Source organism: Grammomys surdaster, unplaced genomic scaffold, assembly GCF_004785775.1.
Source record: "Grammomys surdaster isolate TR1022 unplaced genomic scaffold, NIH_TR_1.0 131, whole genome shotgun sequence".
Taxonomy (NCBI): Eukaryota; Metazoa; Chordata; class Mammalia; order Rodentia; family Muridae; genus Grammomys; species Grammomys surdaster.
In genome coordinates, this window is record NW_021604589.1 from 7,237,912 (window position 1) to 7,251,735 (window position 13,824).

The following is a 13,824-nucleotide window of genomic DNA, read 5'->3' on the forward strand; positions in this document are numbered from 1 at the left end:
AGAGAGAGAGAGAGAGAGAGAGAGAGAGAGAGAGAGACAGAGGCAGAGACAGAGAGACAGAGACAGACAGACAGCTTGAGAGACAGAGAGACAGAGACAGACAAGCAGAGGCAGACAGACAGACAGAGAGACCACCCTGAATTCATATTCACCCTCTATTCTTTTTCTCCTTAGAAGTCCCCACTACTAATAGAGAACATCGATAAGTTTTCTCCTTTGCTGTGTTTATCTTCACTAAGATGTAATATTTTCTGGTCCATGTAGTTATTACTGCTGTGCCAATGGCATGGTAGAAATAGGATAAACACTTATTAAATTCATGAATGACTTGACAATAGCTGTGTGATGTATGATTGCCTTCTCACAAGTCCTTACTCCTATATGTGGGAAAAGTTTGGGCATGCAAGAATTAAGTATACTTTTTCTTAATATAAGTTAACCATTGGTATAATCATGTCTGATCTTCTTAGATGGACTGTCAGAACTATACTTTAAAAAAAAAACAGTGGAAGAAATGGAAGGAGAGAAGGACACAGATCCCAAATCAGTGTCTGTAAAAAATAAAGTGGAACCAGGAAACTTGCCTGCAGTCCTGTCTCTGCTATATTAGTTACATGACCTCATGTTTGATTTCTTTTTCTTTAGTTATAATGAACTAGTGTTAAATGAATGCTAGCCATGATCCTTTTCTAGTCTAACATCTGAGTGGGTCAGTGCTCTAGAACTGACTTCTCCTTTTATATTTCTTAAAAACCTAAAAAGAAAATTAATTTCATCACAATTTTTAAATTCTCTTGCCATGCATTGTCTTTCAGAATCCTTTGAGTTATATCAAGGATTATGGAAGTTCATACATATGAGTGGATGAATATCCAACTGCATATGTGTACAATTTTGTTTGGTATTTTCATTTTTTAAATTCTTTTAGAATAATCGCTACTTCAAATAGTGATGAAGCTACACAGACAGAACCTGTTAGCTGACGCTTCATAGTCCCTGGCAATGTTTATGAGTTAGAAAAGGGATAAACTGCTATCATTGACATTAGAAATGAAGGTTTATTAGCAGAGAGAGCTGTGAGCTTTTTCTTAAAAGCACAAAGCACCCTGCAAGCAGTCATTCCATAGAACTGGTGGAATGGGTCTAGAAACCCCAAGAAATCTACCAATGATCTAAATGTTGTTCTGAATGTCCTTCATTTTCTAATGCTGAGAATGTTTCCTATGTGACCAGAATCTTAGTTAATGGGAAATAGTAAAAGGCAAGAAAGAACATGGCTTTGGATCACAGTATTAAAGAAACACCTAAATTCAGAGGATATTGTGATTTAAGAATTGACTAGCACCTGGGGCAATATCTAAGTGATAGAGTTCTTACCCTGTATGTACTGGGTCTTGTATTCTGTCCCCTCAAACCATAAGGACGTGGGGGGTTCTGTTTGGTTGTTGTTGTTGTTGTTGTTGTTGTTGGTGGTGGTGGTGGTGGTGGTGGTGGTGGTGTGTGTGTGTGTGTGTGTGTGTGTGTATGTGTGTGTGTGTGTGTTTTGGAGACAAAATAGCCACTTGTTTGTAAGTCTTTGGGAATAGATCTTGCTGACAGTCTTGAAGGTCACAGGCAAAGTGTGATATAGTAGCTTATATTTATAATACTACTGCCCAGGAGACTGAGGCAAAAACATTTTCAGAGTGCTAGGAACCCATCTGCGTTATAGAGTGAATTCCATGTCAGCCCAGGTTACTGTTTAAGACTATCTCAGCATGCCCCCTCACAAAGACTAAGGCAAAGATTATAATAGTAGTGCTCAAACTTCACTGTACAGCAAAGTATGCAAGGAACCTTGTTAGACATTCAGATTCCTAGGCTACTTTCCAGAAGATAGAATTGGATATCACAGGGCCCAGGAATCAGCACTTTCTAATGAATCCCTTCAGGAGATATTAACTAGATTCCTATCATGCCTAGGGAACCACATATTGGGAGATACAGATTGAGTGGAAAGACCTTTGGGGTTAATTATCAAAATTCAGATTGCTCTGAGCTATTCGTGTGTGTGTGTGTGTGTGTGTGTGTGTGTGTGTGTGCGTGTGTTGAGGTTAATATTTAAAACGGCACTTGTGTGGGCTGACTATCTAAGCAGCAGTGGCTCTGTTTAGCTCAGGTCTCCATGTTCTGTGGCCTGAAGCCAAGTGCTCTACAGCTGGAAGCAGCCCGCCAGAAACACCAGCCCTGGCACCCACGAGATGCCATCGTGGTGGCTAGATCAGCCAATCTACCACTCTGTCTCCACAAAGTTGGCTGAGCCTAGACCATCTTGCCATCCATTCGGTACCCGGTAGAAATGAGACTCTAAAGCTTAATTATTTATTATCCAATGGCTTTATATATTCAAAAATGTTCAATTAACAATTTGCCCACACAATTTGAGTTGTTTTTCAGTATCTAACCTTAAAATTAATCGTTACCCAGGATTGTTCTGGATCCACTCGTAGTTCTTCATGGCTCCTACATCTCTCTCCTCTTTTAGTTCCTCTTCTTTCTCCTCTTCCTCTCACATTAAGTCCTCCCAAATTACAGAGTTTATTGTAAAATGTAGCGGGGGAAATATCCTGCTACATGTGTGTCTGTGTTGGTATGTATGTCTCAACCTCTGACCTCATATTTAATTTCTTTAAGCCTTCATCTTCTGTAAAAAAAAAATGAGATTAAAAGGCTTACTTTACATGACTGTTTTGAAATTTAGAAATGACATGTGGCACATGTCATTTAGAAAAGGCATGTAGCACAAGACTGACATATACTAGGCTCAAAATTCCAACTACTGCTATTATGACACTTAAGTAATATGATTTCTGCTTATCATACGCATTCAGGTGCTCCCTTGGAAAAAAGCCAACTGGCCATTGCAAGTACTACTGTCACCTGCTAGCGTATATATATACTCCTATTCCTTTCCCTGTGCTTCTTTTATTTTTCTTTCCATAGCATTTATAACTTTTGTTGTTGTTTTTGTTGTTTTGAGACAATGTTTCTCTGTGCAGTCTTAGCTGTCTGGGAACTCCCTCTGTAGACCAGGCTGGCCTTGAATTCACAGAGATCCTCCTGCCTCTGCCTCCCTAGTGCTGGTACTAAAGGTGCACCACCACCACCTGGCCACATTGACAGCTTTTTAAGTCATTCCATAATTAACTTACTTATTTATGGTGAACATTGAAACCGAATAGAATACAAATTTTATAATGGCATGTATTTTGTTTGCTTATTAATACATAGTATCCCTGTGTACTCCAGGCTAGCCCTAAGCTTACATTTCTTCTGCCTCATCCTTTCCTGTGCTAAGAATTCAGGCATGCACTATTACACCCGATGAAAAGAGAGATTTCAGGTTGTTCTATACACTGACACCCACAGCATCTAGAAAGTACTTGGCAGAAGATAGCATTCAGTAATTATGTCTTGAATACTGTGACTCTACTGCCAGGAAAAGAAAATGTATTTTTATTACTGTTTTGGTCCAGTGCCCTACCCCCACAATTCCTATACTTCTAAATCATGACTCTCCATGTCTGTCAACAGCTATTTAAAAATTGGTTAACATAAAATGGTACTTTCTGAAAATACCAGAAATAGAAGATGGGAATCATTTGTTTGCAGAAAAGCTCGTTGGTATCCCAAAGTAAAAAGCATTAACTGAGGAAATCATTGACATGCTACCTGGTCTGCAAGCTGATGCTTCTGTGAGAGATGGTAGGGAATCCCAGTGAAAATAACTCCTTACTCTTGGAATTAATGAGAGTTTCAGAGTAGAGTGGAGAAAGCTGTAGGCTTGGGCTAAGGGCTGATGTTACATGGAACAGAGACTGTTTTAGGAAAGGGAAAGGAAGAGAAGATGCACTGGAGATGTCCTGGGTGTGGTGGTGATGTGGAAAAGAAGTATATTCTCATTGCATTGCTTGTCAGCCCAAGCTGGAGAGGCAATAAGGGCACTTGGGAAATTTTATATTCGCACGACTGGCAGCAAAGGTCAGAAGACATGCAAATATATGAAGTGATCCATATTTTTAAATATATTTTATGAAAAAAATTTAATTTAAAAAAGGTCAGAAGCTGTGGTGAGGTTTCCACAAGCTCAGCTGAGAGATAAATTGTGCTCTGTGTTCTTTGCATTCCCCAATGTGGATTGAATTTCTCTCGAATCTCTTTGTGTGTCATTCAAAGGCTGTCTTCCAAGTTATCAAACAAGAAACCACCCCAAGCAATGCATTCCTCTCATTGTAAATGCTTTCTGTTTCCATACCAAGAGATTAAAAATACCGACCAGTTCTATGTCCCAGGTTGAGCTATGCACAACATTGGTTTCTCGAGATATTACCAGCATTCCATAAGGAGTAAGGCAAGTTTGTGTGCCTAAGCAATGCCATGACTATGTAGTTTATTTCCAAAGCATGATGCCTTGCCACAGGGAAGACGTAACAGAGGAACTTTGATTCAGAATCTTAGATAAGGAGGCTTATTGTTGACAAAAAAAAAAAAGAGTGGAGCAAGGAGATCTTTAACAATTTCCAAACCTCCAAGCTAGTCAGAGTATCTTCCCACTTCATGTTTAAGCTAGCAGGTATGTCCAGTAGCCAGTCTGAGTTCCTGCTGGTGCTTTGCTCACCTGTCCTTGTCTGCAAAGACACAACACGTTTTCTATTGACATCATATCCAGGTATAGATAACAGACCATTATTCCTGAGCTGTTTCTATCACCTTTCACCTCTTGCCACGGAGCTAATTTTTCTTCCTTTATTATGTTTTTTTTTTTTTACTTGCATCATCTTTGAACAAACTCTTTGGGTCTTTCACTGTTTGTTCACTAAGGTTCTTCAATTACCCCGCCCCAAAGAAAACCTTCTAGAAATATTCATTGAAGTCAGGTTATTATGGATTATACCTTTAATGCCAATATTCAGGAGACTGAGACAGGAGGATTCCTATGAGTTTGAGGAAACCTTGGGCAATATAGTGAGTTCCAGGCCTGAGGTACATAGAGCCAGAGAACCTGTTTACAAAAAAAAAAAGCAAAGAAATATTTACCAAATTGAATTCCTCCTGAACCTCCACCTACACCCAGATCCTCCTAAAATAATGAACCACTTGTCACAGTGGAGTCACACAAAAGGTTTCACATTGATTTTGACCTTATTTGAGCTTTTGCAATCGTTAACAGCCAAAGTGATTCCTTTCAGCTTGTTAGCTAAAATGTACCAATCATGACTCCCAGTGGCATTTACTTTTGCTGGGGAGTGTTAAAAATTTGAAATGCCAAAGCATTCTTCTTGGTCAAGTGCAAAGGGCTGGATTGCTGTGGCGTATATGGTAGGGCTGGGTCCTGGGAACTGCTGTTCAGGGAGTACCTAATGGTTTGTTATGGAGAAAACTTTTTCCCTCTTGGTGGTTTATGGAATAAACTACCTCACAGCAGTTAGACTCTAGGCAATCATTCAAAGTTTCATTTTTAATTTGATAGGGTAGATTTTAATTGTGACAGTTTTATTCCTTCATATGTGCAGTGTTTACATTTTTTTTCTCTGAAGCAAGGGAGTACAAAGTTCTTTTGATTTTTGGAATAACATTATGCTTTGAAAGAACACAGTAAAATCTAAGGAGTTGAGTCTCCAGATAAACACAGCCATAAATGGTCCCCCTAGAAAATGGCCAAAATTACCAAATCTTTGACTAAAATCCAATTGAGATTTTGCTGACAAACAATGAATTAAGTGAAGGATCATTTTGAACTAGTTGGGTTTTTGTTTGTTTTTTGTTTTCATTTCAACATATAGAGTTGTTTGATGAAGAAAATGTTTTCTCATGTATCCCTTTCCAATATAAAGGAAAACTTGGTGCCTTGAGGAAGTTAATCAGGATTACACATAAGATCTTCCCCTACTGTTAAACAAGAGTAACTAGCAGAGCCTACCACAGTCCAAGTCTACATCTGAGACTATCCCTGCCTTCAAGAGACCTGCCTTCTCAGGATGTCCCAGTAAGAAGTCATGAGATCTGATGTGGTCAATTTTTTGTCCACTTGACACACACTATGGTCTTTTGGGAAGAAGAAACCTCTTTGAGAAAACATCCCCATCAGTTTGGCCTATGGGATGGCCTGTGGGGCATTTTTTAAAATTAATAATTGATGTGGGAGGGCTTAGTCCAACTGGAAAAACGGTACTTCTGGGCAGGTAGGCATGAGTTTTAAATGCAATCTGACTAGGAAGACAGTGAGCAGCACTCCTCCATGGCTTCTGCTTCAGTTCCTGCCTCTAAGTGCCATCTGTGAATTCCTGCTCTAACTTTCCTCAGTGATGCTGTGATCTGAGAGTTGTATGCCAGAATAACACTCTTCCTTCCAATTTGGTTATAGTGTTTTATCATAGCCATGAAGATCCTACCTAAGTTGAGAGAATACAAGGACCTGCTTCAAGTTCACTGCAGTTTGTAGGGCTGTGATATTATCCTTCATGACATTCACATTTATCCTTTCATATGTCTTTAGCATATATATATATATATATATATATATATATATATATATATATGTATATGTATTTCTCATGAAGCCTTTTCACTACTAGCCCTCCTTTCAATAAATATGGCATTTTCAGATGTGTTAACCTTGGTGATTACTTGTTCTAAAGAAAAATGGGACCAGTAGGGCAAGCACAGGAAGACACTTGACATGTCCCAGTTTGCCCTTAATTATGAGTAGCACAACCAGAACCAGACCTCAAGGGATGTGGAGTCAGATAGTTCTTAGACAGCAACTCCATCCCTGTGAGAGTGGGCAGAAGTGACTGGCTTGTATGAACATTCATTTACTATTAATTAAGGGACTTAATAAATAAACAAAAGCCCAATTAAAAGACTGCTAGGAAACACTTGTGCATACCTTTCCAAGAGTGAGGAGGCTAGGTATCACAGTGTTCTTTGAAGTTGCTGTTACCTGCTAGTTTATTTACTGGGGTTTTGCTTCCCTATGAACTCCCTAAATTAGTGGCAAATTAATGTTTATCCAATTAAATTGAGCCTGTAGTGTAAATATATTTTTTCAGTGATAGTAAATGAAAGGTACAAATATAGAAAATGAGAAGTCACTGGAAAGAATGCCAGTTGTAGCTTATGATATGAACATTTGAAAATCCATTCGGGACATCAATTCCATCTCTTTACCTTTTCCCCCCACTGGCTCCATTTTTTTCCATCATTCATCTCAAGAAAAAAAAAACGTTCCTTTCTTATGAGTTCTAGAAGGTTCTTTAAATCACTCTGTAACAAAAATGAATGGGATTTAAAGGAAATAATGCAGTTAATAGATTCTATGTACTCAAGTTAGTTTTGCAGACTACATAAGAAAATACTGTCAGCTCTGTAAGTTACAGAGCCACGTCCTTAACTATATCATTGTATGTATATGTAAATCCTTTCTCCAAGCCAAAAGACTAACTTGGGACTTTCAGAAAGAAACTATATATAGATTTATAGCCCCGTCCCATTTTATATGCATTTGTTATCAAGGAAAAGTCACATCTACTACATAAAATAACGCTCAACAATTATAATCTCTTGGCAGTCAAGCCTAGTTGAATGAGTAACGGCTCAAAAATGCAGGATAGTTCAACCAAATGTACTGCACAGTATCTTTTAAATAATGACACTTCCTGTAACTTATTATGATAGTTCAGGTTATTCTGATTTTCCACCTTGATAATTTGTCATTAAACAAACCATATAGTCTCAGGGACTCGGGAATGCAGTACTTGTATCACTCCAAAGGACATGCATGCACTCTTGTTTATTTTTCAGTGGGAACAGATTGGTGCTCAGAACAAAACTATGTATTACATATCTAAGCATAACAAATTTTAAATGGACTTAACTGTATGACTATGACAGCATTTTCCTAATTTGCTCCTAAGATTTCTTTTTATAAAAATCAGTTCAAGATATACATGTTTATCTTATATTGTTTTTGCTTCGCTCATCTTTTTTCCAGTGCTGGGAATCAAACTTAGAATCTTACCCATGCAAAGGAAGCTCTCCTCCAGTAAACAGCTCCACCCCCTGCTCCCTTGACTTGGGGTTTTAATATGTAGCCCACATATGGCCTCACACTTTAGGCCTTCTCCACCAGCCTTACAAATACATGCCACAATGCCCAGATGCTATTCTTTTTTTTTTTCAAAAATTCTCTCTCTTGGTCCAAACAGGATGGCTCAGTGAGTAAAGGTGTTTCTAACACAAATATGATTACCCACATTGTGGAAGGAGACAACCAGCTCCCACCAATTGTCCTCTGCCTTCCACGTGCACACTCATACACATCAAATACATGAGTATAAAAAAAATCAATAAATACAAACATTTCTCATTTCACTCTTATGTATTACTTTTTCAATGGATATAATTATATATGTCTATTTGATCATACTAAGTGGAACATGCACTTAAAATGATGGGGTTTTAATTGCTTAATTTATCTAATATAGTAAAAGAATGCAATCTAATCATTCTTTTCAAATATCCACACTTTTTCCTTTCATTCCCTTTTAATTCTCAGATCATTGTTTTCATCATAGAGCTTTAAATGCCATCTGTAAATGTCTTTCATATTTCTATGCTCAGACAGGACCAATAAACTGAATTCCAAGTCCTCATTTCTGGCTCTCTACTAGATACTTCCACTTGGATATCTCACAGACCTAACAACATTATCATATCAAAGCCAAACTCCTGAACTTCACCCAACCTTCTCCTCCCTTAGCATCTCAAATTCAATCAATACCTTCTCCATCTTGTTACCCACGCCATACAACTTGAAACCATCTTTTCTGTCTATCTCTCATTATCATCCTTTCCTCCCAATAAATTAACTTAAATTGTCATCATTGTCTCCATCATGTTTAAAATTTTAATATTTCTCATCATTTTGCCGTCCTGGTTTAGCACCAGTATCACTGGTTGGAATTCATCAGTTGTCCCTGTTCATTTTTCTTGCTTCAACCCTGGCTTTCCATTAAATATACTTTCCACTGAGAAGCCAGACTGATAACAACTGCATTAGTCATCAGAACAAGAACTCTAGTAGCTCCCCACTCACTTTGAACAAAAGCAGACGTCTGAATCATGATCAAAAGGATTCTGCAACATCTGGCCCTGGCTACCTGCTTCCCCCCTACCACCCACTTCTTCCTCACTCTTGCAGTCTTGCTAGAGGCTCGCTGTTCCAGACTCAAGACTTTTGACATTAATTTCTTCCTTCTGCCTTGTATAATATTCTCCAACTTTACTTTTTCCCCCTAAAATGTCATTTGCCCATGACATGATCATCTCATTTAATACTACATCTCTTTCAGCATTTCTTGTCACCATTGTTTGCTGTTCTCTGCTGGACTCATGTTATGCTCCCCTTCTGTATTTGTTCAATGCCCATTTCCCTAGGTTTGTTGCCAGATCCATAAAGACAGTGATTCTTGTCTGTTTGGTTTCTAGCTGAATCCTTAAAATCCCTTTCCTGGTGTTTACTCTGTAAGCATTGACCAAATATCCATGCAATGAGTGAAAAGAATGGACATAGGAGAGTGTCAGAGAGAATCATAGTGGTTCTGAACCAGAGGATATCTGAACCAGTGCTAGAGGTGAAGATGGAAAACTTACCTACTTAGGAGAACAAGCCAGATGTAGTTTCAGCAAAATGTAGTTTCAGCTGTAGGGATAAAAAGTTTTGAGTGAATATCTTCTAGCCATGTGGAGAACTTGGATGCATATTTTAAGGAAATTGGGTTCAAGTTAGCAAGCTACCACATGAAAGGCCCATCAACTGTATATATGTTCCTTTTCCTCTAGAAACACAAACTAGTTTATAGAATTTGAGGGTTCAGATCACTGGAGAGTCGAACGTTGAATTGACATTGGGCATAGCTTCATGCATAATACAAAGGCTATTGAGATCTAGCCCTTGTCTCAGCCATTATTTGTTGAAATGTCAGCACAATACTCAGGCTATATGAGGCTGGAGGCTCTGTCTCTTGTCTTACGGTTTTGTATTCCCTCTAGTAGAGCCACATGCCTATATACGAGGCAGATGTGCTGCCCTGGGAATGGAGTGATTGATCAACTTAAATTAAGGTACACTTCACCCTTGAGCAAGGGTTGGAGAGTAGCTGGTTCTCCGGAGAGGACCAGGATATAACTTTTCTAGGAAGAGGGGAATGGAGGGTGCTAATGGCTAACAGATGAATACTACAAAGGGGTAATGAAGGCTTGAACTTTAGACACTGTCGTTGGAATGGAAGGGGAGGGAAGAAGTAACAAACACAGGAAGTCAAGCTGACCTCCTGGCTATGACTGGGAGTGGACAAGACATAGGCTTGGATTTACCTTGGAGATTTTGAGCTATGTGGCTAGAATTTGGCAATTTCATTCAAGAGGATTCAGGATGAAGTAGGAGGGACCAGATTTATGAGAGAAGGAAGGCATTCTCTTCCTTTCTCATCTCTGTTTTTGTTAATAAGATTGTTTCCAGCTTCTCTAAACTCAAGAACAATTGAGTAGTGCAAGAGGAAGAAGGAAAATTCTTCCACCAACCACTTAGTCTCAGAAGACTTGTCCCTGTGGTTTAGAAAGCTCTTCTCTCAGCGTTTGCATGTGAGAAATGTATTTTCTCCCAGTAGTCTGAGTTGCTTCTGCTTGAGCTAGCAGGGCCTGTGGAGTGAAAAAAACTGCAAGTCAGAGCTGGGTTCAATCTTGGCCGATAGAACATTTCCACCTGACTGATTTAAGACTGTCTTTGAATGCATTGTGGATTAGGCTGGGAAAAGTGTGATGGTATTCATGTATAATGTTCCTGTTGGTTCCCACGAAATAATGATGAGAGAAATATTCAGGAGGGGTTGGAAACAAAAATGAGGAAGGGCAGACGTTGAATCATCATAGCCTGTGTAGAGAGGATGCCAGCATTGGCTTTGTTTTTTGGAGTGTTTATCATTGACCATGTATTGTTGCAAACTGTCAATACAAAATGAATCATTTATTTACATTAGCAACTGTTTAGGGTATTACTGCTATTCCCATTTTACAGATGGGTAAACTGAGGCCAACAGGTCCTTGTTAATGTACAATGATAAAAGTGCTACAACTAAAATGGTAGACCTAGAATTTAAGGACTTTGGCTCAAGGACATGAAAACTTAATCAGCTGACTGTATGTTCCAGAACATCTCAAGACAATCATAATTTATTCCCACTCTCTCAGCATAATTCAACACACAAACTCTCAAAAGTGTCCTCACTTAGCTATAAATCATGAGCACCATTCCTCTTACCCATGATGGTTTGCCTACTCAAAGCCAGGAAAATCTAGTCTGTGCAGCACAAGCATCCAAATGACTAGACAGGATTTCCAGGCAGATGATATTTTGGATGGAGTATGATGTCCTGAGAATTTGACATGTTGTGTGGGTTGGGATAGGCTTTGGTTTAAACCAGTAAGTCAGTGAGCTTTCTTAGGGACTCGAAGCCTTGGTGTGTGCTGACATAAAGTTACTGAGGCCATGCTTTGCAGCTTTGGCAGGTTTTTGCTTATGCCTCAACTTTTGGCTCTTCCAGGTTCCCCCAGATCTCCAGAACGAAGTGCTGATCAGCCTTCTGGAGACAGATCCGGATGTTGTGGACTACTTGCTCAGAAGAAAGGCTTCCCAATCCTCGTGAGTATGCACGTTTTCCAGCTTCTAGGGCCACATTGAGGATTTTCGTTTTTCATTCCATATCTAAAGTATTTGAAAGGTAGCCATATTTTCGTGCAGAGAGACACAAGTAGGATTTTGACAATCTTTTTTAAAAATTCTGATCAATTTACCTAAGCAGAAATTATTTTAGTCTTATCGACTAACCAAATCCAAGTCACTTTCCCAGATATATTTTTGTTTGCTGTCAACTTTCTCTAGCGCCTCTGGAAACTTCTGATTGTGTTCACAGTGGGGGGGAAAAGTGCTGAATCACTGGCAAGAAGCTCAAAGGAAGATAATGTGAATAAATGATTCTAGCAGGCCTGTCCAACTTGTGTCCTCAGGCTGTCTGTGCCTCAGAATAGCTAAGAATTCAGCCCAATATGAAATCACAAACTTATGAAAACGTTATAAAATTTTGTCTTTGTAACAATACAATGTCAAAAACCTGGGCATGTCTGTTAAGAGCATTGATGAATGCTTAATGCTCCGTAGGCTTTATGGGGCCGGGGGGGGGGGGTCCTTCTTGTGAAACTTTACAGGTGGGAGCCATCCATTTCCAAACCACAAGAGCAACCTTTGCTGAGACCTAAGTGCCCATTAGCAATGAGAAGTGTGTACTTTTCTAGCTCTGTCATTATGTATAGCTTGTACTGTCTCCATGAAAATGCACACTATCCATAAGGAAAATGCAAGGCATGCTGTAAGTTATGGTATGCCACCATGGTGCCTTGATAGGAGCACATAAATGGGTTTCTTATTCGGATTTTAGGTTTAATCTCAGCAGCTGCTACAGAGGCAGAATGTTTGGAGATGCTAAACATCTGGAAAAGCCCAGATACTAGTACACCAGCCAGGAGCACCATCACCATACAAACATCCAGCCTTAATGTTAGGACAGGAAGAGCTGATTCTGTTCTCTCTTGAGAGTATCACTGTGCTATGCTTTTAATCCATAAGTCTAGGACACATTTGCCCATGATCTATTGACTTCAAAAGTGGTCTTAATCCTAAAACCAATGACATGCCTTAGCCTAATTTATACTATTTATTTTCTTTTTCAGTCATAGTTTTCTTTCAAAGCTAGGGGTTATTTGAATATAACTTATAAATGAGACATTTTCAGCTTTTTCTCAAGACTAATTGTCAAATTTGATTACTTTTCATTTCAAATTATTTCAGGTGATAATAAAATGATACTATTTAGGGAGATTTAATGAAAAGGAATTTTACATTGTTTAGTCTCCTTCTTCTCAGGCCAATACATTAATAGCCCAGCTAAATTCAGCTTCCCCCCATTCCAGCAGTATAGGATAGGGAAGGGCTTATAATCAGATCACCCTTTCAAATGGACTGTAAGAAAATCAATTTCTGTGCCAATCAATATCAAGGAAATTTCTGGCTCAAGTATGATGTTCTGCTTGGATTCAAGTTCTGTGAAGCACAAGTAAATATAAATCTATAAAGAGAACAATTGGTCCTACATTTCAGGGTCTTGTTTTCATATCAGAGAATCGAAACTGCACTTAATTTTTTCCCCAGATTTCTAACTCCCATTAAGGTGTAGATTCACATTTCTTCCTGACAAACCATATGCTACCAGCAGTTTGATAATCTCACTTGTTTCTCTACTGTGGGCAAGAAAACAAAACAGCGCTGTTTCTATTTGTAACTCCCTAGTTAATCTTCATTTATAACATTTTGTTGCTATATGGTAGGAGATCTAAAAAACATTAACCTGTAAAAAAAAAAAAAAAAACTCTTGACTGACCAAATTTCTTCTTTTGTGTGGTGATATTTAGATAGGAACATTTGATTTCAAAAGAACCATTGACATGAATGCAATATGGTTTTCACGAATGCTTTTGGTATATAAATGCCAAGGTAAGAACAGAATCTTTCCTTCTCTCTCTTAGGAAGGACCAAGTGCACATATTAAGCTCACACTGAGTTGTGTATTGTTCTGCCCTCTTTTGTTCCTAATCCTTGTATGAGTGACTCTTTAGGGAGGAGAAAAAAAGGAAGATTATTTTTTTGTTTTTCTTTTCGTTTGTTTTCCTCTA

The 13,824-nt window shown here is 38.7% G+C and overlaps 1 protein-coding gene and 1 long non-coding RNA gene across 4 annotated transcripts in view; one reads left to right on the plus strand and one right to left on the minus strand.

The window, feature by feature from the left end:
- The window catches only part of Arhgap6 (Rho GTPase activating protein 6), a 476,516-nt gene that overhangs the window by 449,048 nt on the left and 13,644 nt on the right, over positions 1-13,824 (plus strand). For all 3 annotated transcript variants that reach the window (XM_028761629.1, XM_028761636.1, XM_028761643.1), the window contains exon 10: positions 11,643-11,740. In XM_028761629.1, the coding sequence (XP_028617462.1) occupies positions 11,643-11,740 (98 nt within the window). The remainder of the gene's footprint in view (positions 1-11,642; positions 11,741-13,824) is intronic.
- On the minus strand, positions 4,566-7,307 carry LOC114616167. Its single transcript, XR_003710598.1, has 3 exons — positions 7,210-7,307; positions 4,934-5,041; positions 4,566-4,667 (listed from the first exon to the last, which is right to left on the minus strand). It is a non-coding gene; the product is annotated as an uncharacterized LOC114616167 (long non-coding RNA).